A 27531-nucleotide genomic window follows, 5' to 3' on the forward strand; every position below is an offset into this window, starting at 1 on the left:
GTTTTAGTTGGTCTGGTGTGACACCCATTTTCTCTAGCGTCTGCCAGCAGAGTACATTGACGGTGCTCAATATCAATCAGGACTCGTTCGACGTCGAAGTCGCCCATATGGGGGTGTTAGATCCCTTTGGCATCATCCGAAGTGAATGATATCCGGTCCTTGCAGAGTGAAGGCTCGCTCGGAGCAGTTTGAAGGGCGCAAACTTGTCGTGCTCTCTTTTTTAGTGCGCGAACAGAGTCTGCGCAGTCCTCTGGTGGACCAAGTATCATGGTTATTCGTCCACGAGGAGGAGAATTGGCCCGCTCCGGGTTTTGTCCCCTCTGTCGTTTGGGAGGGCCAGGCAGTTCGTCTGCTTGGGGCGCCTCCTCCTGGTGATTCACGGGTGCTTGGTTGACCAGCTGTTGGGCTGCGTTGGGTGGTCCATCGTAACCCCGTCCGCCGCCTGCGCCACGGCCTCGGTTAGATCGTCCTCCGCGCCATCCGCCTCGGCGACCTCTACCTCCACGGGTGCTTTTTGGCTGATAAGTAGCTTCGACTTCGCCAGAAAGATACTTTGCGTACAAGTAGTTCTTCAGGTGGACGCACTCTTGTGTGGAGTGACCGGGGTACATGTGAAAATCGCAGTAGAGTTCCTTCGGGTCAGATGGCTGCTTGTCCTGATCGTCCACCTTGGAGACTGCGTGGATGACGCCCTTTTTTCGATCCTGAGGTTCGTGGTGCTTGCGGGGTTCGTGGTGTTCGACCCGATTTTTAGCCTTAGCGGGATGTGACGGCTGTTCATCATTAGTTTTTGCGGCTATTCGGGCTTCTTCCTCCTCGTCGAGCGCATCTAGAGGCTCGATGTAGCGCATCGTCGAGATCCTTGGGTTCCCGGATGTTAAGGTCCTTTCGTAATGGTGATCCAGGGATTAAACCCTTTCTAAAGGCTGCCATTGCTGCATCCTCCGGTACGTTGAACTTTGTCAGCTTCTCCTTGAATCTGTTCAAGAAACTGGCGATGGGTTCTCCCCGTTCCTGGGCCATCTCCCAAAGATCTGAACTTGTTACGCCTGGTTCGATGAGGATTCGATAATTCTTGAGGAAGGCCTTAGATAAGTCGTCGAAGTTGTCGATCGAGTTCGGCTCGAGCCTTGTGAACCATACCAAGGCAGCGCCGGAAAGGCTATCCACGAATAGCTGACAGCAACCGGCGTCCCTCTGTTCGTCGGTGAATCGCGCTTTTGACATGGTCGCCATGAAGGATGTCATGAACTGGACTGGATCTTTGTCTCCTTGGTAGATTGGAAGCTTCAGTTTGACGTTCGGTATGGCGGCCCGCGCTATCCGTTGAGTGAAGGGTGATTGCCGAGTTACTTCGACAATCCTATCGATCTCGGGAGCCGTGCTGATAGCTCGATGGAGGAGCGTGTTCATGCCGCTAATCTGCGACCTGATTTCTTCGAGTTCGAAGCAAGGTCCGGAGTTTGCAAGGCGAGTGACCGGGGCGGTCGAGCTCTCGTGTATCCGTAAATTCGGATTTGTCGGTCGAATGCTCGACGTTGTTTGAGGGGGAGGATTCCTCTGCTCGAATTGTCCGTCAGAAAAGTCGACACGACGAGTGAGTCCGCCCAAAGTGAGTGCTGGCGATTGTCCGGCAGAGATTTGTGACGGGGTTGCTTGGGTTACAACGGCGTCAACTCTGCGGTTGGTGTCCGCGATCATCTGGTAGATCTCTTTAGTCATGGTGCCGAACAGGATTCTGAAATCCTCCATAGAAACGACCTGCGGGTTCTGGGCCGCTGGCGTGGTATGAACGGGGAGGTTCCCGTCTTGTGCATCGATCTACTGCTCCGTCGTGTGAGCATCTGCCTCGTTATGGGTTTGTTGATCAGAAGGCTCCGTGAGGCTGACTGGCGCTTCGCGAGTTCGCCCTGTGTCCTGGCTGGTCTCCCCTTCAGATCTGACCCCGACTGGGAGTTCGGTGGAGGTTCCGGCCGGGTTTGTCGTTGCGCTGACGCGGTGACGAGAGTATACGGCAGTGACGGGCCTAGTCGATGCGCCGCCCAGCGTCGCGATGCTATCCTGGGAAGGCGTGATACCCGTGAGATCGGGCGTGCGGTTTGTTTCAGGAACTTCGTTCACGACGGAAGACATTATTGCAAGGCTTTTTAAGGAGAGTTTCCTAGAGAGTAACTTTTCTAGAGACGATTTGCGTCCCCACAGACGGCGCCAATTGTAGAAACTAGGTTTCCACAATGAATTTGTTAAAGCGGGAAACAAATTCAATAAAGCTATCTCTCTAGAAAATAGATCTAAACCTTGAAATTAGGGGTAAAGAAGAAGAACTCAAAAGAACTAGGGTTTTTTGTAAAGAGCGGAAGGAGAACTCAATTATTGTATTAGATTCTGGATGGATTACAATGGAGAAGTCTCCCCTTATTTATACATGTCTCGAGATCACACAATATATTAACTTTCCTTATCGAACGAAGTGAGATATGGAAAACTGCCTTATTGTTTGAGTCGGCTACGCCGCACCGAAGTGGAGGTCGGTTTCTTCTTCTCCAAGACTTCGTCTCACCCGAACTGACTCTTGATAACCTAATTGATCCCCTAACCGGATTCCCGATTAAATGTTCAATTAATGTTTCTGGTTTAGCTCGGTATGTCGGGGGTGCTAAATCCCGCACCAACAACATCCAAAGGAGTGATGCAGTCATGAACAAGCCTAGCTTCTTCCAAACCCTCTGCTTCACCAAATAGTTTAGTTAAACCTAAAAAACCGAGGCAAATCCACAACATAGCCCTCGTCCTCCAATGTATCAACAACTTCAATGGCTTCTCTAAATTTCCCTTCTTTACAAAAAGCATCAAATGACTCAATCCTCACAGATTGATCACGATGATCATCATTAGCCATCTGAGCATATATGTGAAGAATCACTTCTCCATTGAACAAAGCTTTGATTTTGAAATGTACTGTGCCGTGTTAAGAGGTTTTGACGAAGAGAGGAAGTGACTATCGTCTTTGTGATGTGAGTATGATCACTGGGCTAGTGAATTGAAGCAACGGCTTGAAGAACTCTGCGTCGCCAACCAAAACTTGGGTTTTGAGAATTTGAGAACTCTGCTGCTCATTATTATGATCCGATTTCTTGCATAACAAGTAAGCTCTCAGAAATATCAATTGATTGTAAGTTTGGACTGTCTATATCATTAATATTCGTTGTAGACATATGGGGGTAGCAGAAATGAACAAAATCATGAATTTGTTATGTGCTTTATGTAAAAAAACGAACAACAGTTATGTACAAAACAGCTTTTCTTGTTTATTTTTGGTGTTTTCGGTTTCTCTTTAAAATGACAAAATGTTTTTGTTCTTGTAGGAGCATATATTTATATAGAAGAATCAAATATGCATACGCAAGACTTTTCTACCGTAAACTTTAATTCATAGAACTCCATTAGCGCGCCGGATTAACGACTACATCGATAAATGAATTATTAGATACTCTATCTAAATAACTTTATAGTAAAAGAGTAGAATGATATATATATAGAGAGAGAGAGAGAGGAGGGTTCATAGAAGAAAAAAAACTGACGAGGAATGTGAAGCCAGTGACGGAGGCGAAAGAGGTGGCAATGGAGGCTGCAGAGAGAGATCGAGAGCCAAGATGTCCGACGAACATGACTGAGATTATTTGTAGAGAAAACTGAAGAAGACTCACTGCGATTAGTGGCCCAGACAAGAGTAGCTGCTTTTTGACTTCCTCCTTTACTAATCTACTTTTCTTCTCTTTCTCTCCGATCAGAGGACACGACAACGTATCCTCTCTCTCTTCTCTCATCATTGCTTTGCTTCAGAGAATGTAGACTCTAATCTCTAGTTAGAGAGAGGGCGAGCAAAGTTAACAGTCTCTCTTATTATCCCTGTCTTTTGGGGCTTCGTGTTTTGATGGATTAATAGTGTGTTTTCATTGTCTTCGGGACCTTATGAGTCTACGTGTCTCTATTACAGTGGAAACGTCCATAAATGTATATAGGGTGATGAACCCATCGATATCTCACCACTGCTGGTGTCTTGGTGGCATCTCTTTGTTACCAATTAATGAAAGTAATGCATGTTACGGCCGGATGGTAGTTTTGTTCTTTTTTTTATCTAGTTGGTAAAAATATTAGGTGGTGTTATATATAGAGACAAAATTTCGTATACGTTAAAGACTGGAAAATACGGAAGATTCGCTTATTTATGTAAATGATTTATCATTACAAGAAAACATCAGAATCCAGTTCTAATATGTTGTGAATGTGATATATATAACGATGACGTGAAATTTCTTGTATTGAAGTGTTAAGTGGTAAATTAGTGATGCATATCCGTTCGTTAAAATATTAGAGAAATATTCTGAAGAACTTTATTAAATCCTACGTTTGACATCTAGTATAATTGGTAAATTTAAGAATATATGCATAAGGATTGGGTATTTCTCATTGGCATCAAAGTCTCTAGTCTCTAGAACTAAGAAAATAGGTTCTATCTTTTCTCAGTGAAAATTATATATGCTTCCGAACGTGATAAGCATGGTATACTAACCAAGCTCAAACTTTATGAAGACCCAGCCAGTGCTATCTTCAAAAAACCCCCTAAATATAATCACACGAGGTGGTGGGCTAGTGGTTCTAGTCTTGGTGGAAGAGTCGCCCTGTTGGTCTAGGTCAGGGATTGATTCTCCCCAAGCGCAAGAATTACTCAGCTTTATCCCTTTGGCCACATGGGTATGGCCCTATTGCTTACGCCCATTTGCATAACTAGGGGGACCCTACCCGTGGGATGTCCTTCCCCAGAGAAATTAGTCACCCTGGCCGTTCGGTAGAAACCGTTCAAACCGAACCGAACAAACCGACATTTTCGGTTATCGGCACGAACCGAAGACATTCAGTATAACCGTTCGGCGCAATTAAATTTGGCAATCGGATTTCGGTTCGGTTCGGTTCGGTAATCGGATCCGATCGGTTATACCTAAACCGAGATTCCGCAGCCATATATAAGGCTAATAACATAACCCATTAACCCTAATACGTTTTGTTTGTCTTCTTTGACTGCCACTGCCTCTTGCGAGTCCTCAGATCCAAAATCTCCATCTATTCAACACTTCTCCAATCTTATATAGGTAAGCTCTTCTTCTTTCTCTTTAATTCTATGTTTTATTCTTTACTATGTATGTTCTTCCTATATCTTTATAACTTCTGATTAGATTTGGAGAATTATTCTTCTGAGTTTGTTACTTTTTTTAGGGTACTAGTGTTGATATTTGTCTTCCTCTATCGTTTTAAGATCTTAACTGTTGTTTTTTTTGCTGTTTGGTGATTTTACTTTCACTGGTTTATTTAATCGATTCTCATTGGTGTTGCTGATGTTAGGTAATAAAGTGGACGCCCAAGAACCACATCTTCACCGTCTCACATCGCCATCATCGCTTCGCCGTCATTGTTAACTGTTGGCCGTCATCGCCGTCATCGTTTCGCTATCACCATCTCACATCGCCGTCATCGTTAACTGTTGGCCGCAACCACAGCTCATTCTAGAAAACCCTAATATTTGATGGATTTGTCCATTTGGGCTTTTCGCTATTGGACTTGTTTTCAGATCCATTTACTTGTTTTGACTTATTTTTTTAGGTCTGTAAATTTTTCTTTGTTGATTTAAGCCCATTTATTTTGTTTTTTTGTTTATTCGGTTCAAATTAACCGAATAAGAAAAAAATCGGTTTGAATTCGGAATTGATTTAAAACATGATAACCGACCCGAATAACCCGTGTACCGATTGACCCGAACCGAATTTAATTTTGGCTCAATTCGGCATGAATTTTCAAAAACCGAATTTTCCCAAAACCGAATAACCCGACCCGTTTAACCCGAGATCGCCGAACGCCCAGGACGAGAGATTAGTCTTGATCCCCTCCATAGGTCTTGGGATTTACTCTCAAAGTAAACCAAAAAAAAAAAAAAAACCCTAAATATATACTATTTTTTTTTAAAAAAAATAAAAATTACATGTAATTTTTTTTTTGGACCCTTGGACCGCTATAGCACCCCCAGCACATGTCTTAAGCCACTAACTACCAACTACAAATTGATGAGATGAATATGTGGACGATTAATCATTTCATTAAATTTCTCAATAAACGTGATAAGCATGGTCCAAAATATAAGATCACCGGTTCCGGTCAGTCACTACAATGAATCTGAACTATAACTAGAAATTATAAGTACAGAAACTTCTGATAAGTATGGGAAAGATCTTAGATATAATTAGAAATTATAAGTGCAGAAATCTGAACAACATCTAACATCATTAATAATTATGAAAATAATGCATGTCACGGCCGGATGGTAGTTTTGTTCTTTTTTTTTTATCTACTTGGTAAAAATATTAGGCGGTGTTAGAATTTAGAAAATATAAATAGAAGATTTCGTATACATTAAAGACTGGAAATTACGCAAGATTCTCTTATCTCCTCTTTAATAAAACGGAAGTATACAACATTGTTTTGGTAGACTTTATAATTTTAATAAATGGTTACTAATAGGTTATACATAGGTTATAGATTAATCCATATAGTAATATTAATATTAATATTAATATTAATTATAACAAATAAAACCTTAATTGTAACCGAAAATCCTAAACGGGTTATTCCAAATTGATAGTTCATGGATATTCCAAAATTTATTTTCGGAAGATCACATTGTTTCCAAATATCTAAAATCACAATATTACCAATTTATTTTCCACAGATTTTATTGATAGACCACATCGTTAACCAAGTTATTAAAAAGATAAAAATATACTCTCAATCATAAAAAAGAAATCTCGCTAATTTAGCAAGATTAATCATGATATTGGGATCGTATTCTGAAATTCAAAAAATTAAACCTTAATGAGAATCTTCCAAACTTTTGTATATAAATTATGCTAATCTCCTTTCACCAGAATACATTTCAGAGAAATTACGAAAACATAAAAACGACAATAGTTTCACAGTTTACAATGCTAAACCATCTCAAACCCTACAAAAATTCATGGTGTATTCGAGCTAAGATTCTGCATAGTTGGACACATTATATCTTATAATGATATTCAAGTCATGATGTAGAATATACATTGTTGAAATAACTTCACATATATAAACTAATATAATATATTAAAATTTTATTTAAAATATAAAATATACAAAATTTAGTATAAAACAAAATTTAACCAGTGTTATAGCACGTGTACTTATCTAGAATCATTAACAATATAAACTTACAAAATATGTATCTTTTTTCAAGCCATCATATTTAGTCTATGATTGTTTTATCCAAATTTTTTTAAAAAAACAATCATATAAATTATATTTTATTTAAAAATTATAATATAAATAAAATGAATTTCATCCCGTGCTTTCTCACGGATCTTAATCTAGTTTATGTATATGATGCATCATTACAAGAAAACAGCAGAATCCATTTCTAATATATGTTGTGATTGTGACATAATGAAGACGTGAAATTTCTTGTTTTTAAGTGTCTAAGTCGTAAATTAGTGATGCATATCCGTTTGTAAACATTAATAACAAGTTTCAAACAATATTTTGTGTATATAAACTTTGATCGACTAATTATAACAAAATATTAGAGAAATATTCCTTAAGAAAAGTCGACTAAATCCTACGTTGGTGATCTAGTAATTAATTGGAAGCAACAGAAGTCGCTTTGAGAACTAAATTTAAGAATATATGCATTAGGATTGGGTGTATTTCTCATTGGCATCAATGTCTCTAGTCTCTAGACCTAAGAAAATAGGGTTTATCTTTTCTAGTGATAAATATGCTTCCGAACGTTGCTTGAAAATGAGCGGCGTGTTACTTTTTATCAACAAAAATATAATTGGTCACCAACCAACAAAAAAGAAAGATCCTATCAAAAAAAAAATGAAAGAACAAAGAGCTGAGGGTGAGCGGTGTTTGTAGATTGAAAATGAGCGGCGTGTTACTTTTTATCGTTAAAGATGGCTGATGATGTGTTTGTGGGATATCATCGCAAAGTCAGAGATTGGACCCTTTCTTCTACTGGCTGATGATGTGATTGTGGGATATCATCTTTTTATCGTTAAAGATGGCTGATGATGTGATTGGACCCTTTCTTCTACTTGGTACGTGGTAGGGAGATGGGTAGTGAGAAATAAATTGAGTGTGGTAGAAGAAAGGGTCCATCGGTTGTTGCTTCCTTCGTTTATGGTTTTAAGTTTTTTCTTTCCTCTTATAACATTAAGTTTCTCACAAATCTAACATTAAGTTTCCCCCCTACATTCTCTCTTTTACAACTTATCTACTTGTAATTTTACATTAATTATATATCTAACATTAAGAGGGGGGTATTGAATTAGAATTTTAAAAGATTTTGTAGGATTTATTAAATTTTGGATTTGGAGAGATTTCAATTAGATGGTATGATACTAAAGTGGATTTGTTATTATTTTTATTTTATAAAAAACAAAGTAGTTTATGATTTTGTGAGATTTATTGAAAGATTTTAAGAGATTCACACACAAAGGCAAATAGTTTCATCGACTTCTCAAACACAAAAGTCATGTATGTGTCTAATAATTATGGTTTTAATGGACAACACAATGGAAGATGTTTAGAATATGATTTTTCAGACATGTTCAATATTGCAGAGGAAAACTGCAGAACTAATCAATTGTGGCAAGCAGACTAGAGAGAGGAGAAATGAACAAAATAGTGTCGCCTAACGCTACTGAGCCGAAGGATAACACAACAACTGGGAGAGAGGAGGAGACAGAGAAAGAGTTGTTAAAGGATCAGGAATGGATCACTCCTCAAAAGTCTGGTCATAAGAAGGGTCCTAGTCCGAAAACGTTTCAGAAGAGTTGTCTTCTGCATAAGACGTTTTTTCAATGAAAAGACACAATTGATTCAAAACTGGAATCTGGGGATCAATTCGTTTCTCAAAAACCAATCTCGATTCCGATATTATGTTATGTTTTGTTTTGAAACCTTTTTTTTCTCCACAATTACCGTAGTAATTGAAAACATTCATGCAAATGTATATAACCCAAAAAAAACAAACAAACAAAATAATCCTACGAGAGTTTGTGTAGTAGCAACCGAAAGGCCAGAAACGCCGGTCGCCAAGTAATCAGAACGAAGAGTGTTTGAACTGGTCAGATTTGTCTTCGATGACTTCAGCACTTCAACCGCTTCATGGACTTTTCCAGCTAAGTCTTCTGGTGACTTCAGCAAAATAAGCAACTCCGGCTTGTCCATTTCCAAAAGCATCCCTGTAATTTTCTTAGCAAGTTGGGGCTTGAGTTTCTCCACATGAGGGTAAAGCAGCTCTCTGATCATTTGCTTTTCCCTCCCAATTGTATCAGCCTGTCTTTGTTGGTTTAATTTCTTCATATCTTTCCCACGACCATAGGATCTGTTATGCTGCATATGCTGGTTCGAAGAATCTCTTGACAAAGGAAGCATTTGAGTAGACTGATACACATGGGGTACATACGAAACAACATTGCTATCCAACTGTTCGTTTCTGTTCTGCTTATTGTTTCTGAGAGAAAGAAAGAAAGAAGATGACAAGAATAAAACGAAACCTTCTTTTTCCGAGAGTGAAAGAACAAAGGAAGACGATGCCTTTTTTTTTTTCTTGAGAACTTCGATTTTTTTTTTTTTTTAAATCCTTCAGACAGTGGCGGAGCTAGGAATTCAATTCATCAGGGTCAAAAAATAATTTAGGAGGTCAATTGTGTTACTAAAATTTTTTACAGGGGTCAATTATGCTATTTTACCAGGGTCAATTTGATTTTATCCCTAAAAATTCAACTAAATTTAAGATTTCACCTGGGTCAATTGACCCACATGCCTCTACCCTAGCTCCGCCCATGCCTTCAGAATAACACATATGGAGGTGAGATTGTTTCGTTCTTATTTTTCACTAGTTTTCAACTAAAGAACTATCCAAAATCTTTTAAAATCAATGTTAAAACACTTTTACAAAATAAATTGTCAAATTTGAATAACAGTGGATTTTATAAGATTTTTATAAATCTATGATTGAATAACAAAATATTCTAAGTTACTTTGACTGATTTTAAGAAAATTCTAAATTCAATAACACTGGATTTGGATAGTGATTTAAAAATCACAAATTGAATAACAGAAGATTTTAATAAAAAACAAGAATCTTTTAAAATTCTAATTCAATACCCCCCTCTAAGTTTTCCCCTACCTTCTCTCTTTTACAACTTATCTACTTGTAATTTTACATTAATTATCTAACATTAATTAGAACTAAGTTGCAGGTTTGGTTGGAACAATTCTAAGTTTTGGTTTGTAAGTGAATATAAATTGCAGATTTTTTTATTTTAGATGATTAGTTTGCAGATTTTTGTTAGTTAATTTCCAGTTCTAAAATCTGAAAATTAACTAACAAAATGAATTGAAGGTTGAAAAGAAAACAAAAATCGAACTGCTTGCTCTACGCCGAGGTCTTCTTTTCTCGGACGTCGACAAAGTCTGATTTTTTTTTTAAATTCTGTGTACTCATATAATAAAAGCAAGTACATTGCATCAATGTTTGAAAGTTGTCACTAGTTCAGTGGTAAAATACTCCCTTGTGCACTCCGAGAACCCGAGTTTGAGCCTTGATGCAGTTTTTTTTTTTTAAACTAAGAATTTCAAAACGTCGTATGATTTAACCCCAGCAGTAAACGTGTTGATTTGGCAAGTCAATGAAAAGTTTGTTATATTATATTTGAAAGTCAACAAAAGTTGAGTGTTTATTTGACTAGATAAGAAATTCATATTTTTTTGGCAAATTCTGTAAAGTTTGGATTTTTTTTGGCTGAATTCTCATTGTTTTATTTGATTAAAGTATTAAAATTTTATTTAGTTTTAATTTTTTTTCTTGTAAATTAAGTTGGTTGTAGTAAATATAGATGAATTAAAATATGTTTTGGCTAAGATTCGGAGGAAGCGTAGTTTCGTCACACATCTAACGCAAAACTTACACTGATTCCAGAACTCTGTTCTTGCTGTGTTAGTTCGGCAGTGACATAAGAAAAAGAACATATAGTAGAATTCAATCCTTGTTTAGGTAATTTAGTGTTTAAGAGATGTTACAAAACTCTAATGATGCTAGTAGAGGATGTCTCTCAGTTATGCGGGTAATAAGTATCAAAATTTGCGACTGTCAAGCTAATTGTTTCTTCTGCAACAAATAAGGGAAGGACTGTCCTGTTGTTGCTCTTAACTACTCTGATTGAGATGGATCAAATGAAAAAGAACCATCCGGTACTGCCGTTGATAAAATTTCTCTTTCAAGTATCAGCTCTGAAAACCATAATTCAAAACCTGATTACAATATGACATGGACAAAGGTCTTTAAAGTTTCAGCAGTCAAAAAATGTGCTTTTAAATAACCTATTGTTCCTATGATATCTTAAAACATGGGTGAGGAGCCTATGTCACTTGCTTACTTGTTTTTCTTCTTCCCAGCAGATTTCTTTTGACCACTCCTCTTGAATTTTTTGAACTTGGTAGTGGCAAGTGCTTCTGCAGCGCTCTTCCCTTCCATCCTCTTTGCCATCTTGACCACACTTGACATACCTCTGACTGCAACTGCCCGCTGCTCTGGTCTACGGCTCATCATCTTGCGATCAAGTGGCCAGTATGCATACGGTTCAACCTTATCTTTCCTCCTAAGATCACCACTTGCCTTTTTGCTTGCATACTCTTTTCCTGTGTAGGAGTATCCAGACTCTGATGTCTTCATCCGCTTTTGGTTCTTCCTGGATGAGTTTCCAGAGAAACGGCTACCTTTGCTACTTTTGGCATCTGAATCTGCATCAGATATTTCCTTCCTTTTAGCCCTCCCTCCTTCACGAATGACTAGCCGCCCTTCCTCATCAAACTCTGCTTCTTCATCCGACTCAGCTTCCCGTTTGCGAAATTCACTTGACCGAAGAGCTAATCTCGTTTTGTGCTGATCCATTAAGTCAAGCGGTTCATCATCTGACTCATCCACTTCAAGATGACTCTGGTTCCGACTTTTCTTGGATCTGTAATACGTCGCCAACATGTTGGTTTATAGATCCAAAAGCATAGCAAGACAAGATTATTGGCAAAATGTGTATATAAACAACCAACCTCAAAGCGGATGCCTTAGATTTTAATAAAGAGGATGCCTTGCTACGGCCATGAGACTCTGCATCCATGTCGTCTCCATCGCTGTCCTCGTATTCATCATCAAAATCAGAAAATATCTTGGTATCATTCCACCGGCTAACCCTGGAAGACACAAATCAAAAACAAATTAGTACTTGACCACTCAGACACTTCTATGAGACCATCTGTCGATTGAGTTGGTAAGGTACTTTGATGAAGTATCTTTTGAATGCTGCGATTTACTTATGTCAGAACCAGCTGCATATTTTTTCTCTTTACGTTCCTTGATCTGAAATGAACCAAGAGAAATTGTATGAGTGTAAGAGATAACAGAGGTACTGCAATGTAGACAACTTTGAAAATTATAAACCTTTCGGATGTTTGTCAGGAGTTTCATATGTTCCTCAGGCATCACAGACCTGACAGCTTCCGTGCCACATTTCTTAATGAGCATCTCCAACAGAAGCCTCACCTATATTATACCAACATGACTCTTCAAAAAGGGGCAAGAATCCGCAGAATCAAATCCTATATATATCCTGCCGCTAAGTAACAAAGTATATATACTAGAAAGAGCTCAACAAGTATAAATGTGTGCGTCCAAGTTGTGTGAGATTTGAAATTCACATTTTAGTCACCAACGATGTCATGTTGGGCATACTGTACAGAAAATGGGTTATTAGAAACACACCTTTGCTTTGAAAAGGTTTTTCGTTCCTTCTGGCCACTTTAATAAGCCTTCTACCATGCTCCTTAAGTTTGCGTGTAGTCCTTCAACGGGTGATTTAGCCACCAAAACCTTCAACAAACCTAAATTTGCCTGTTTCCGAAAATAGATTAGTTGAATGTTTCAGAAAAAGGAAAACAGTTCATTGTGTCTCACTGATAAACAAGTGAGACAAATGGCTTAACATGAAGTAACATAAAGTTGTGGCCTCTTGAAAGGGAAGATAGGTAACTAACTTTTGTAATTTCTTTATTTTTTCTCTGGAGGAGAAGAAATGTTGAAGGAAGCAAATTGTAAGCACTAGCTATGAGATCGGAGAACTCATATGTCAAACGAGCTACACCCTTGACAGCAGCACTAATCATCTGAGGTTTTTCCCCAGCTAAGCAACCAACCACCTGCGACGTTTATAGCAGAGGTCAACAATCAATCTTGATGCAAAAAGGAAAAACTAAGATCCTGAAAGAATATTATTTCAATGATTAGATTATACATACCATATTGAAGTACCCATGCAATTGCTCATTGTCTCCACCATTTTCCTCATCTGCATATGCATGACCAATCTGAACAAGCACGTCATAGGCTCTGCTTCTTGTTTTTTTATTTACCTGCAGAAACAACAGCGACCTGAATAATGATTCTTATACGATCATAGTTTGACACAATCAGTTTCAAGCAATGGTTCGTACCTCCTTTAAAGCAAGTATAACTTCCGGTAGAAAAGAAGAAACAATGTATTTTCTCTCCTTTAAATCATCCTGTACAGGCAAACAAATCATCAGAATCTAAGATAACTATTTTCCCCAAAAAATTCTAAAACCTACATCATAGTCATGATACATTTAGTCATAATACAAATAAATTATATAAGGTTTAGCATCTTACAGTCCTTGATGCATGAGCTAAAAGGAAGTATAAACAATCAAGTTTATGGCGCTTGGCAGAGACATGGCATAGATTGTGCATCAGGTTAAGCAACTCCTCGAGATTCTTTGAAACAAATCCATCAGAACTCTGGCAACAGATGCATTTGTAACCAAACGCATTAGTCAAGATTAATTTGTAAATGAGAGAGCTGAGTTTATTGGTTTTCAAGGACCTTAAGAAACAACATCACTGATGTACTGCTTAACATAAGTTAAGCATATATTATGGACAAACAAAATATTCTCATGGCATCCAGTATAAAACCAGTCAGCTGTGCACAAAAGGAATCAATAGACATGCCCTAATCGAAGATTATAATCTTAAGGCAAGGAAAGCAATACCTTCAAGATAATTGAAAGAACTTTGTACGCTTTCTTCTGAATTCGGCCCTTAGGATCCTGCAGTTACGATCCATATTAGTATATACCCATCGTTCTTACAATAAAAAACTCATCTTCATGTAAGAGAATAAATCACAGCCACACCAAGAACAATAAATCGTTCAATACAATAGATCAATTTACAAACCTGCAATGCAGGCTTCAGAGAACTAAATATGGCATCTACTGCTTGAGCATCCAAACCAGGTAAAATTGAAACTAACAGATCAAACAACCTTGCCCTGAAATGAAATGCAGATTATAGGGTCAACTTTGGCAGTAGCAACCAAGCAACTAGAAACACAAATTGGAAAACAGTACCTTAAGTTGGAAGAAGAATTTTTGTCTCTGGTGTTATCAACGTCCATCCCACTAACAGAGCTTTCATCTTGTGCAATGGCAGTTTGGGTAGCCTCTAAAAGCTCTTTCAGAGTCTTGAAAAGTAGCTTCGAAACAGTCTTTTTCTCCGCTATGGAAGCCAAGTTGCCTATCGCAGACTGAAAGTAGACAAGAACAGTTATTATCACACAAAGACGAACAAGTTCTGGTGACATTTAACTAAGTGATATTAAATTGCAACCCATCATTTTATGATGTAAGGCAAGTGTGTACCCTTCCCTCGAAGGTTGTTAATTACCTGAAGAGAACCGCCATCATCTTTGCCAGATTCATGATATATCCTTGACAAAAGATCCAATAATTTCGGAGCACACAACCGCAAAACTTTCAAATTGGCTGCTGCATGCTGTGAATCATAACGAGCTACTGCTCGTTGCACAGCAGGACTAGCATCATTAATAGATACTTCTTTCCCCTCAACAACTTCCTTATTCTGTTGAATCAGAATATTCAAACTGGCGCATATAATTCCACGGGTCTCAGCCTGTGTTTGAAGAACTCCACATAATATTCGACCCAGATCGGCAAAACTCTCCACAGTATCCAAGGGATAATTACAGAATGAAGGCAACAAAACCCATAATGAATATACGAGAGAATCCACACTCCGGGATGCTCCAGGAAGACCTTGTAGCTTGAGCTGTCATCACCAACAACTAGCAAATATTAAGAAATAAAAAAAGAAGAATATATCAAACAGCAGGAAACAATAAAAATTACCTGTTGAGCTTTTTGGCTCATTGTTTCTATCATTCTAAAAATAGTCTCTGTGAAGAAACTCAGGCGTCCTCCAACTGTGTACTGCTTCAAGATTGGGAAGAGCCAAACTTTTACCTCAGACAGATCACTAGCTTCAAGGTTTAAACGTACAACGCTCAAAAATGTTTCAGGTCCCATAGCACCAACGGCTGATCCTACACATACATGCAACTGGAGATCGCCAACAAAGATAACATCAGTCAGGAAATTACAGAACATGACTAACAGAGGCAAGACCTAATACATCGACATGATTGCATCATCTCGAATCACAGAATCATTCATTTCTAACTAAATATGAGAGCACCTCCACATAATAGTACAAATATTTCATGTATCGAACACCAAGTCAATAAAAAGCAGAAAAAATATTACAAAGGAACTGTAGCCAAAAGATGAAACATTTTGAGACTTCAATATGAAAATAAAGCAGCCAATACGTATCGACATAGATGCATATGCACGCAGCATTTCATTTCTTCGTACAACTCACCATATAAGTAACCTAATATCATTACTGACGTTCTATGGTAAAGACTATTATATTTCTGCAACGATGGAGACAAAATACTATATAGTCATCAGATGAACTTCGGGTCAATGATGAAGCCAAGATAAGAGATTACAAATGACATCACTTCATTTCTAATGTAATTTAGAATCCAGCAGATGATCAAATGTATTTTAGAATCCAGCAGATGATCATTACGCTCCACGAAAAATATAGTACAGTTACCTGCTTCCGATAAGGAAAGCCTTCATCAGGTAATTCTTGCATATCTGATAAGTCCTCGAGGGTCTTCCTCAGAAAATATGCAGAATCTTCACCTGAAAATTGTGTGAAAGGATTAGCAAATGGACAACTAAGCAAACAACTGGTCCAAATAACTCTCTAAAGGCACAAGAGTCAGAATCTCAGAAAGCAATAATATTCAACAAGAAGAAACAAATGAAAAGTCAGAGTAAAAATAATAGTTACCTAATTTATCGAACATCGCTGAAACAATTTGAAAAGCCATATCCCAGACTGCATGATATCTGTAATCAAGCAAGCTCTCAACCGTTGCACACAGCTTTTCAATGACTGTTGGACTAGACATCCTTGCATTCAAGTTTGAATTCCGGATTCCGTTGACACCTTCTCTGATCAACCTTTCGTCAATGCATGAAAATATCAAACTCTTCAATGCATCAGTTGCTGCAAAGATTGCCTCCTCGTGTTCAGATGCAAGAATATCTGCCAAAAGAAGCACAAAAATCATGTAAACGGTAGGATAAACCACATTGATAAGAGCAGTATGTTTGAGAAATTCTGAAACCGAAAAAGCAGGAAGAAGCAGATACAACAGCATACCTTTCAGGCCATTGAACACACTAGGAAGTTTAACCACACAAAGATCTCTGTTTATGGAAAAAGTCCTAGTAATCCCAACTTTCAGCAAACGTGCTGTAAAGGTCATGGTATCAGCAGATGTTTCATGTCCAGAGAACAGTCCAGCCGCAAGCGATAGCACTTCGACCAGCGCCTCAACTGGAACGTCGGCGGTTGGATTGAGACAAAGTGCATTTAAAGAGTCTATCACTGGCCTTGTAATGTATGGATCGCGCAGAATCATCAGCACCTGAAAGCCCTCAATCAGAGTAGCAATGTGCTGCTGAGACATCAAGGCCAAGCACTCTTTTAGAGTGGTCAGAATGTAAAGCACTTGCTTCGCTCCCCTGGCTCCTTCTGAAGAACCCACTTCCGAGTGATGGGCAAGGTCTAAACGTCCCTGGAACATTGCTGCAATTGCTCCACTAACTGATTGCCAGGCCTGTGTTCCATGGGATTTCAGCAGGACATCACGGAGACCCGAGTTTGCTAGCTTTCTTACCTGGATTTAAAAGAAGAAAATCATCAAAACCTGACGGAGACCCAAATCATCAGCACCTGTAAAATTTTAATTTACCTTTCCATCTGAATGGATTACAAATCTCTGCAAGATGCTGCAGCAATTAGAGAATTCGTCCCCCATAATGGACTCAACAGTTGTGAGAAGGTGAACCAAACACTTCAATCCCGAAATCAAGCACTCAGGCGTGGCTGATTCTAGATCCAGAACGTCAATGACAAGACGCAAAGCCAACCCATTCCTACTCAGTATTCCTGCTGAGACTTTAGGGAACACAAGGGAAAGGATAACAACATGTGGCTGGATGACATCCAAAGACGGTTCACCATCATCCAACAAGATGCTGTTCAGTGAACTGCATGTGGCCGCAAAGTAAGCAACAGGTGTCCGACCATGATTATCTTCAGCCAGAGTTTTTGATAATTCCTCGATGACGGCACATAGATGTTCATGGTCTGGTCGTTTCGACTGGGATAAACGAGCGCGCATGTACTCCCCAAAATCTTCAGAAACAGGCAGGTCAGGTTCTGAGGGTGTGAGGGACATCCTGGTTTCAATGTCAACACATAATGATTCCATAATTAGGTTCCGTTTCCTTGACTAATCCAATTGAATTCTCTACAATAGAACCGGGAACAATTAAATTACTCAAATCACTTTACTTCAAGACTTACACAAACCCAACCAAAATTAAAAAAAAAAACTTACATTTCTTTAAGATTGTAGAAGCTTTGCTTGGGAGGAATTGTAAGTGTAAAAATGGAGCTTTCTGAGATATTGATGAGATAGGAAACAATATAAGAACACAAAGAATGAAAATTTCAACGCAATACTATGCAATCTTCATAATTTATCATAACAATTCGAAATCAACTACAGAACATATATTAATAAAAAAACTAAATCTACGCAAAATTCGATAAGACGAAAGCGAGACTGAAGCGTTTCAAGAGTGAAATACAAACTCAAAAAAAAAAATTAAACTTTAGGGTTGAAGAAGCAATCAAACAAAACAGATAGACAGAATTAAAGCTTCACAATTTAGATTGAATCTAATCACAAGGAGAAGATTTTAACGGTTGTTGGGTTTTCTAACCTGAAAACAGCGAAGGAGAAGAATCGTCGTCGTTGGCTTGAAGATCGATGAAGAGCGACTGCGAGAGACTGCTGAAGTTTTTTATGTTGGCGCTAATGAAAGGTGAAGCCTTTTTAGTTTAGGGTTCTCTCAGTTCTCACCCAAATAAAAAAAATCAAACCAGGGTTTAAGGTTTCATACCCAAAAAAAAAAAATCAATTTTTTGTCCGGTTTTGAGATTGGTTTAACAGTTAAAATTAGGAACCAAAAATGCTAACCAGATTTCGGTTAAACCGGTTAATCCGACCAACACGGTCTAGATTCATAAATGTTCCAATTTGAGACTCGTTTAACAAATCTCCCTTACACACACACACACACACAAAAATATACTTTTGTTTTACAAAGACATCATGGCACTATTACATAGTGAGTTTGGATTTACCAATAAATTATTTCAATCTTCTGTAAATTACAGATGTTAACAATATGTAATTTGCAAGCTCACTTGGAGTTCCTTTTGGCTACAAGTCTTTTGTAAAACTTGCTTGTGCGGAAGAACAATACAGAAGCAACCAAAGAGCCGAAGACAGCCACAGAAGCCATGATCATAAACGATGTCCTGAAACATTGACTTCCAAAGCAAGAATTGTCATGCTCAGAAGCCACCTTGTCGTAGAAGTAACCTATCACTTTCACAGAGAGTACATACGACCCGATGGGTCCTGCAATCGAGATCGTGAAGTAAATCGTTCCCATATGCCGGATCCCAAATATCTCTGATGTAATTGTCGGCATGAGCGACCATTGTGAACCGTAAGCCATACCGATCAAAACTGAACCAAAATAGAGACTTCCTTGTAAACCAGAGGCCACTACGATGTGGCCTACAGCCATAATACTTAATGTTATGGCCATGAAGATAGGTCTTGGCCAGCTGTGTTTGTGTAAGAATATGTCTGAGACATAACCTGCCCCGAACCGGCCTAGAAAGTTCCATATGCTCCAGAGAGAGACCAGAGAATTGAGTTGAACCGGGGAGTAGTGAAGAGACTCCCCTATCTGTCTCATGTTGTTTATAGTCGCGAATCCGGAACCCATCCCACACAGCATTGCCACGAAGAGAAGCCAAAAGTTCATTGTGCTCATTGCTTCCAGAATGTTTGAGTCTTCAACAACAACATGATCTAAATCTGCACAAACTAAAAGCTTCAAACTAGGAGGGTCGAGCAAGGCAGATGTGTCGAGAACAGGACGATCCAGAGGAGAAAGTGTCTGAGTTTCTTCGCGTAAGGCTCTCACCGCAACCAAGAGAGGAGAGGCAAGCAATAAAAGCACAAGGATGAAGGATAAAATCTGCATTGACCGTGATAAACCGAGAACATTTTCAACCGTTATAATGACCATGAGATAGGCAGCTATGATCAATGAGATCACAGAGAGACCATTTAAGTGTTTCTTCTCACTCGTGGTGACCGTTTCATAAACTCTTACAAAAGGCATAGTCAAGAAGATGACAAACGTCGGTACTACAGCCAGGAGAAGAATGAAGGTAGCAGGGTTACCTTCACCTCCGCAAACCGCATGGTACAACTGAATCAGAATTGCTCCACTTAGACCTAGAAATCCCTGAAGGTCAAAGATGAACACATTTAGAGAAAAATGTATCAGTTTTTTGAATATGCAATCCTTAATCATCCATCAAAATGAGAGTATACAACAAAAGACTCAAGTGAAACAGACTAATCACAATCTATGATGCAAACAAATCTGGATTCAAAGATGAGATCCTCCAAGTCAAAGCTACAGAAACTAAGCTCCAAATCAAAGCTACAGAAGCTAAGCTCCAAAATCAAAATTTGAAACTTTATTTTTATTGGTCATGTAAACAGTAAAGGTTTAATTTTTCATTTCAAAAATTAGAATTCCTCTTGACAAAGACTCCTAAAACACACAAGATTGAGATTCCAAGTTCACCCAAATTGATGATTCCTAAACAAAGTTACAATCTTTTTATTACCTGCATAATGCCAACAGCAGTCCCACCGTAATGAGAAAAGTTCCGAGCAGCCGTAACAACATTAGCCGTATTAAAAAACGGCAACGAGTGACCAGCCAAGAACACGAACAAACACATCAACGGCACAGGCGGTGGTGCAATCAACCCAACAACCGAAGCCCAAATAAAAAAGAAACCAAGAAACCATTGAACCAACCCAACGAAAACCACAACCCAAGGACCACCACGACCACCATGTATCTTAGAAGTCATGTTCGTGTAAAGGTATCCGGAGATGATACCAAAGGTACCACCAATGTCTTTGAAGACAGAAACGAAATCAAGAGTAGATTGGTCATAAGATTGAGATGATTTGAGGATAGATGAGTATATAGCGAATGTGTATGTAGCTCCGCTAAAGCTTTGAATCCATATGCTCGCTGCAGCTGCTACCCACTTAGTGATGTTAAAGTGGGCTCAGAGCCTGCGGGCCGAACGGGTACTGTTATAAAAAATTAGACCCGTGACCCGTTTATTAACACTATAAAATAAACGGGTTTTAAACGGGTAAGCCCGTTTAAATCCACGGACGTGACGGGTCTGATAAAACATAAATGGGTAGCCCGTTTAATTTTTTTTTTCTGAGTTTTTGTTTTTTCTGCGAAACGTTGTCGTTGAGTTTAGGGTTGTACTTTAACATCACCGCCTCTATCTCCGACCTCGCCGCCTCTATCTCCAATCACCGCCTCATCATACGAGCGTAACAGTTTTGAATTTTATAGTTTTCATATTCTTAGTAGATCTACTTTTGCGGAGGTGATGATGGTGGTGGTGACTGGTAAGCACATCGAAGTTCTTCGATGGTGGAAGCTTTTTTTTTTTTAACTCAAATTATTTTATTGTAGTATTATTGAACTTAATTAATTATTTAATTAAAAAATAAATAAATACCAGTATAATCGGGACATGGGACATCCATTAACTAAACGGGTCGATATAAATTTAAGGGGTGTTAATGGGACAGGGCTTAAATGGGTACATAATTAAACGGGTATGACTTTTTTTTACATTAAACGGGCAGGGTCTAAAAGGGCCGGGTCTAAACGGGTCAGGGCCGCCCATATTAACATCTCTATACCCACTTCGTGTTTATTCTCTCCATTTTTTTCAAAATTGAAAGCTTTCTTTTTTTTTTTTCTCTTTTTTTCGAATTTTTATGCTACTAGCCAACTCCTCCAGCTGTATAACCAAATCTCAAGTCTGAAACTGATGATGTCAAATGAAGAAGAGAAGAAGTATTCAATCGCCCTTTGGACATCGCGATCATCGATGAGACTGAGTTAAAGAAAATCTTGATTAGCCTTTTTAATTATGTGTTGCTCTTGCGGTGCCTAAAAGGTAACATAATTGGAGTTAAGCTTACACGTTTTAATCATATCTTAACACCAATTTAATAATACAGTACTTATCCTTCCGACCAATTAAAAAAATCCCATTAGAAAAATACAGTACTTATCCTTTATGTATTCAACTGAGAGAATCAAATCTTAGAATTTAGAAACCAATATTTCTATTTTTGTATAAGCAAATTACATAACTTACATAGAGCATCTTTATAGAGGGAACTATTTTGAATGTTTTTAGAGTAAATATATTATGAAAATAATGTAATATCAGTAGTTAAGATCTTTTGTTAAAAAATTAGTTATTGGAAGAACATGTTTAAGATCATAAGATTTAATAAAAAAATATTCTTAAACATATTACAATTATAAAAACTTATAAAATAACATTTAAATTGCAAACTTATAAAAATTTTAATAAAATTCAAAATACAATAACAAATTTTTATGAAACAAAAAAAAACATTAAAGATAAAAAAAACAAACATATTACTTAATTAAAGCGCACAAACATTTTATTTAATTAATACATAGTTTAATATCCAAATTTTAATTTGTGAAAAATTGTTTGCAAAAAATTGTATCTAATCACAACTTGCCACGTCAACTTAGAACTGAGCCAAGATCAGTTCTACATCAAAAACTAAAAAAGTGTTCTAAACTTACTATTCATTATTTTTCTAATTTTTTTGGGCTTAGAACACTCTTGGTGTTCTCCCTATAAAAATGGTCTTATAGAGAAGCACACTCTTAAAAAAGCTGATGTATCATCGCCAGAGAGTTCGGTGCACATTTTAGCAAAATATCCTTAAAGTTTTTACTTAATTACATTAACATACCATTATATATTTTTAAACAATAATTAACTGAATAATAATTAAATATATCATCATTTCTCACACAAATTTAAATATCACATATTAAAACTAATTAAATAATTACATACTATTTCAAGGCAAATTTCACAAAAATTTACTTACAAATATACAAGTCAAAGTTATATTGATTTTAAGAAATCAATATAAGTAATATACTCTTAAAATCTATAAAACATATCAATTAATATAAAGTTAATAAAAATAAAGAACATATCACTTATTAAATGTATAACTTATTAACAAAATCATATAAAAACAAAATGTTATTTTTATGTTAGTATTATTACCATAATAATTTATATAACAAGCTTTCAATAGTTATTATAATTGATTATAAAAAGAAGTATATTACCCTTTAATTATCTCCAACTCATTAAAATAAACTTAATTCCCAATAAATATAGATTTATATATATTCATAAATAAATAGAAAAATGACAACAAATTAAAGAATATCATGATGTGTGATTATTTATATATATCTAAGTATGTAAACTAATTAATCTCAACATTTAGTGTAATTATTCATTGAAAATGGAAATATTGACAACTGATAGGAATATATGTTCTAATTGTACATTCATCTATGTGCTATTGAAAAGGAATGAGACAATAACCCTTACCATTATAAATAAACTTAGTACCAAAAAAAAAACATAATATATTAAAAATAAGTGATTATTAGATTATGCAAAATTGTTATAGTTACTCGATTAACCATAAATATAAATTTAATTTTTAAAGCACACAAAAAAATATATCTATATATATATTGCCATAAATTGTAACATTTTATAAATATTTTCTTTACTATGTTCACATATTTCACGGATGAAATGTATTCTTACACGAATACGTTGATTTTGAAATTTCATTAATTTTTTCATAATGGTTTTTTTGGTAATAATCCATCATTTATAGAAAATATTGATAAACCGACTAACTCAAAAGATTTAAATAGCCTAATCAAAAATATTAAATCAATAAATTAGATTATCTTCAGAAAATTTAGTTTAGAATCTAATTGTTATTAATATATAATAAAAATAAATAATTAAACTAATAAAATTAAATAATTAAACTACCGAATAATTTAGTATATGTTGTTATAGTTACACAAGAAACATGCAAAATTGTTATGATTACAAAATAAAACATAAAAGATATGAACTTGATTTTTAAACTATACAAAAGACATGTTGCAATAAATTGTAAAATTTTATCAATATTTTCTCTATCATAAAACCTCCTACACATTCAAAGATTTTACCGGTGATACGTATTTTTTACACGAAAAAACACAGCTTTGAATAAATAAATAAATAAAATTTAGTTACATATTATGTTTGACACAAACAGATATTAGTTCTAAGATAATAATTTTACTTATAATAATTTTCTTTAAATCGATTTATTCCTCACATAATAAATTTTATCCGCAACAATTTATTAATCTAGAAAAATATGTAAGTTATGTAAATTTGCTTACAAAAATAGAAATTTTGTTTTCACAATTAAAAAGGTGTTGGTCCTATTATATGCCTTTCAGTATATATAATTCACAACCCACACTTTTTACAAACAATAAAGATTTTTATCTTCAAAAATATGAGGGAAGGAAAAAGCCACACAAAATAAATGAACAATGAAGCCACGACGATACTAGGTTCGTTCAAAGAGATTACTTCAAGATCCTCTTGGCCACAAGCGTCGCATAAAACTTCCTTGTGCGGAGGAATAACACAAGAGCAACAAAAGATCCAAGCAAAGCCATGGCCGCCATTATCATAAACGACGTCTGAAAGCAATGATTCCCATAACAAGAATGATCATCCTCAGAAGCTACCTTGTCGTACAAGTAGCCTATTACTTTCACCGAGAAAAAGTACGAACCAATCGGACTAGCTATCGATACTGTATAGAATATAGTTGCCATATGACGAACCCCGAATATTTCAGAGGTTATTGTCGGCATGAGTGACCATTGTGATCCGTACGCTAAACCCACCAATAAGGACCCGAGATATAGGCTTCCTGGCAGACCGGAGGCCATTACACTTTGACCTATAGCCATAAGGCCTAGAGTTATGGCCATGAAAATTGGTCTTGGCCAGCCATGATTGTGTAAACAGGCGTCTGAGATGTAACCCGACCCAATCCGGCCTAGAAAGTTCCATATGCTCCACAGAGACACCAGAGCATTAAGTTGGACTGTAGAGTAGCGAAGTGACTCTCCCATCTGTCTGATGTTGTTTATCGTCGCGAGTCCTGAACCCATTCCACATAACATCGCCGCAAATAGAAGCCAGAAGTTTGTTGTGTATATTGCTTCGAGGACGTTCATATCATTGGTCATGACAACTTTAACATCTGTCGATAGATTGAAATTAATGCGTTAGAAAATTTCACTTCGAGAATTATTACTAAGGGACTTGAAATAAGATATATAATTCACTCCATGACCAAAATATATATCATTCGTCAATAAACAAGAAACAAAAAAAAAACTTTACCGGAAGAAGTGTTGAGCTTAGGAGAGTCAAGCAATCTAGTTCCCTCGGTAACCGGAAAATCCAGAGACAAGAAACTCTGTTTCTCTTCACGATGTGCTCTAACAGCCACTAAGAGAGGAGAGGCGAGCAAGATAAGTAGAAGGGTGAAATCACATATCTGCATAGGCTTTGACATCCCAATAACATTTTTCACCAATATAACGACCATAAGATAGGTGACGATGATCAAGGAGATGGCGGAGAGACCGTTCAAGTATTTCTTGTCCCCTGCGATGACTGTGTCGTATGTTCTAACGAAGGGCATTAACACCAAGATGAGGAGTGATGGTACTACGGCCAAAAGAAGAATGTAATTCGCTGGATCACCTCCACAGAAGATGTGGTACATTTGAACCAGAATCGCTCCACTTAGCCCAAGATAACCCTGCATTTTAAATTTAAAACACACAGGCATTATATAATTAGATTGATTTTTCTTGAGGGTCACAAACTTTTCAAGTATATCTATGTTTGAGAATCATACATAATAAGTAGGAAGTATACATGTTTTGTAATTAATCTACCGATTTATCTTAATTAACTAGTGGTCAAAACTACATAAAAACTGATTTTCACTACTTTATGTAACGAAAAAAAGACCAGTCGTACGTAGACATCATTATTTTAATCAAGTTCTTATCCACTAACGAGCTAATTCCTTTCTCCAGCCAGTAATATCAATATTTAACAAGGTATAGGGTTTTTTTGTATTTTTATATGGTCTTTCTATATGATAAAAGATCAGAAACAGTCTAATACAAGAATTAATAACTTATTCGTAAGTCTTAAATGTGTCCTATACCTTCATAATCCCAACGGCCGTCCCACCATAGTCGGAGAAGTTACGGACGGCGGTGACCACAATAGCCGTATTAAAGAAAGTCTGACAATGACCGGTGAAGAACATGAACAAACACATCATAGCCACCGGAGGCTTTTCGATCACTCCCGACGCAGCCATCCATATGAATCCATACCCCACAAACCATTGCACCAGCCCCACGAATATAACCAACCATGGTCCACTAAAGAAGCGACCGCTACCGCTTTTGCGGCTTGCAACCGCGGTGTAGAAGAGTCCGGAGAGGATGCCTACGTTTGCCCCGATGTCTTTGCAAACGGAGACGGTGTCAAGAGTAGATTGGTCATAAGATTGAGATGTTTTGAGAAGAGAGGAATAGATTCCAAAGGTGTAGCTTGCTCCGGTAAAGCTTTGTATCCATATACTCGCTGCCGCAGCCACCCATTTCGTGTTTACAAACTCCATCTATCTCTCTTTTTCTTTCCTTCTCTATAACTCTCTATCTGCTAGCATCGATCAAAATGAGCAAACATTGTCTTAAAATGAAAGTAAAGTCAACTTAAAAGTTTAAATGTTGTGTAATCGTGGGCATTCTTGGTTTGGGTAGACCAAGAATAAACCGGATTGCAACCAACGGTGAAAACAAACCGAATTTGCGCTTGCAGTCCAACTAGACCAAAAACCAAATTTAACCTATATCAAGCCCATAAAAAAAGAAAGTATCATTGTTCATTGGTTTTGCTTCCTAGCTAAACCAGGATACGGGATACCTGAATCGTATATGGGTTAACTCAAAACCAAATCTGAAATGTCCACCATGTGAAACGAGGAAGTCCATTAATCAATTATTTTATACAAGTAGCAGTGTAGAGGAGAGATCAATTAGTGGATAAAGTATGTATTATATAATCAATTTGTATACATAAGTTTAAACGTGACCTTTTTTTGTTAGATATATATACCCTTTCGTACATGACTAGTCTTTCCTCCATCATATTGTAATGTGATTATATAAACGAGACCTGTAGCTGGCTAGCTGCTTTGTATAAGTCTTCGCAAATCGCTGACAACTAACTCGGTAGGCAAATCTTTCAGCAGCAACACACAATCAAATAACTTAACTAATTATCTGTTTATATTATTTGCCAAATACAGAAAACGAAACTACTTTTTAATTTCAATAATATTTGCAAGGTACAGTATATATACCATCTGCCGAGCATTTGATTGGGTCGGATGAAATTTGGAATGGGTGCACTAACACTTAATGCTATTGGATATTATCCAAGCATACGTACGTTGCTTAAACACACAACAGAATTCAAGAATCTGATAGAAACGTTGGACAAAGCCAATTATTTGCGAACGTAAATCTATAAATATACTTATCTATATTTTCCATGTGTAACGTACGTGTTGAATTAAACCAAAATTGTAAGCAACGTATAATCAGGATAAACCCGTTTGTGGTTCGCACTGTAGCCTGATGCGTCTGTACTTCACCATGAATATATTTTATCGA

At 37.0% G+C, this 27531-nt stretch overlaps 3 protein-coding genes and 1 long non-coding RNA gene across 11 annotated transcripts; 1 reads left to right on the forward strand and 3 right to left on the reverse strand.

Annotated features, from left to right (window-relative positions):
• Window positions 1-5054: 5054 nt before the first annotated feature.
• LOC147943384 (uncharacterized) lies at window positions 5055-5773 on the forward strand. Its single transcript, XR_015557050.1, has 2 exons — window positions 5055-5150; window positions 5401-5773. It is a non-coding gene; the product is annotated as an uncharacterized LOC147943384 (long non-coding RNA).
• Window positions 5774-11323: 5550 nt separating this feature from the next.
• On the reverse strand, window positions 11324-18557 carry LOC104786127 (uncharacterized). Of its 8 annotated transcripts, none has more exons than XM_087513333.1 (21): window positions 18397-18542; window positions 18009-18069; window positions 17358-17847; window positions 16763-17282; window positions 16388-16645; window positions 16145-16236; window positions 15370-15579; window positions 14888-15289; window positions 14572-14747; window positions 14399-14492; window positions 14212-14268; window positions 13829-13957; window positions 13633-13701; window positions 13438-13551; window positions 13177-13338; window positions 12905-13033; window positions 12584-12685; window positions 12423-12502; window positions 12196-12336; window positions 11526-12107; window positions 11324-11379 (listed from the first exon to the last, which is right to left on the reverse strand). In XM_087513333.1, coding segments are annotated over exons 2-21 (3822 nt in total). In that variant the 5' UTR covers window positions 18011-18069; window positions 18397-18542; the 3' UTR covers window positions 11324-11366. The 8 variants fall into 8 exon arrangements, with proteins under 8 accessions (XP_087369459.1, XP_087369461.1, XP_087369456.1 ...); XM_087513335.1 differs by having other exon boundaries at window positions 11324-11400; XM_087513330.1 differs by having other exon boundaries at window positions 17358-17918; window positions 18397-18540.
• A 100-nt stretch (window positions 18558-18657) lies between these two features.
• LOC104786129 (protein NUCLEAR FUSION DEFECTIVE 4) lies at window positions 18658-21741 on the reverse strand. Its single transcript, XM_087513338.1, has 3 exons — window positions 21517-21741; window positions 20396-20830; window positions 18658-20004 (listed from the first exon to the last, which is right to left on the reverse strand). The coding sequence occupies exons 2-3, from the start codon at window positions 20645-20647 to the stop codon at window positions 18880-18882; spliced, it is 1377 nt and encodes a 458-aa protein (XP_087369464.1). The 5' UTR covers window positions 20648-20830; window positions 21517-21741; the 3' UTR covers window positions 18658-18879.
• A 2337-nt stretch (window positions 21742-24078) lies between these two features.
• Window positions 24079-27362, reverse strand: LOC104786130 (protein NUCLEAR FUSION DEFECTIVE 4). Its single transcript, XM_010511466.2, has 5 exons — window positions 27219-27362; window positions 26949-27097; window positions 26010-26512; window positions 25169-25592; window positions 24079-25025 (listed from the first exon to the last, which is right to left on the reverse strand). The coding sequence occupies exons 3-5, from the start codon at window positions 26472-26474 to the stop codon at window positions 24337-24339; spliced, it is 1578 nt and encodes a 525-aa protein (XP_010509768.1). The 5' UTR covers window positions 26475-26512; window positions 26949-27097; window positions 27219-27362; the 3' UTR covers window positions 24079-24336.
• Window positions 27363-27531: the final 169 nt, after the last annotated feature.

The sequence above is a fragment of the Camelina sativa genome, chromosome 5 (assembly GCF_030686135.1).
Source record: "Camelina sativa cultivar CO46 ecotype springtype chromosome 5, ASM3068613v1".
NCBI classification, from domain to species: domain Eukaryota; kingdom Viridiplantae; phylum Streptophyta; class Magnoliopsida; order Brassicales; family Brassicaceae; genus Camelina; species Camelina sativa.

Excerpts from the sequence above, each read along its gene's own strand:
- LOC104786127 (XM_087513330.1), bottom strand. The coding sequence starts at position 17,879 with ATGGAATCATTATGTGTTGACATTGAAACCAGGATGTCCCTCACACCC. Across the intron at positions 17,283-17,357 it reads TAATCCATTCAGATGGAAAG|GTAAGAAAGCTAGCAAACTC; the intron begins GTAAATTAAAAT and ends TTTTAAATCCAG. Across the intron at positions 16,237-16,387 it reads AGCGATGTTCGATAAATTAG|GTGAAGATTCTGCATATTTT; the intron begins GTAACTATTATT and ends CACAATTTTCAG.
- LOC104786129 (XM_087513338.1), bottom strand. The coding sequence starts at position 20,647 with ATGACTTCTAAGATACATGGTGGTCGTGGTGGTCCTTGGGTTGTGGTT. Across the intron at positions 20,005-20,395 it reads CTGCTGTTGGCATTATGCAG|GGATTTCTAGGTCTAAGTGG; the intron begins GTAATAAAAAGA and ends TTTGACCTTCAG.
- LOC104786130 (XM_010511466.2), bottom strand. The coding sequence starts at position 26,474 with ATGGAGTTTGTAAACACGAAATGGGTGGCTGCGGCAGCGAGTATATGG. Across the intron at positions 25,593-26,009 it reads CGGCCGTTGGGATTATGAAG|GGTTATCTTGGGCTAAGTGG; the intron begins GTATAGGACACA and ends TTTAAAATGCAG. Across the intron at positions 25,026-25,168 it reads TAAGCTCAACACTTCTTCCG|ATGTTAAAGTTGTCATGACC; the intron begins GTAAAGTTTTTT and ends ATCTATCGACAG.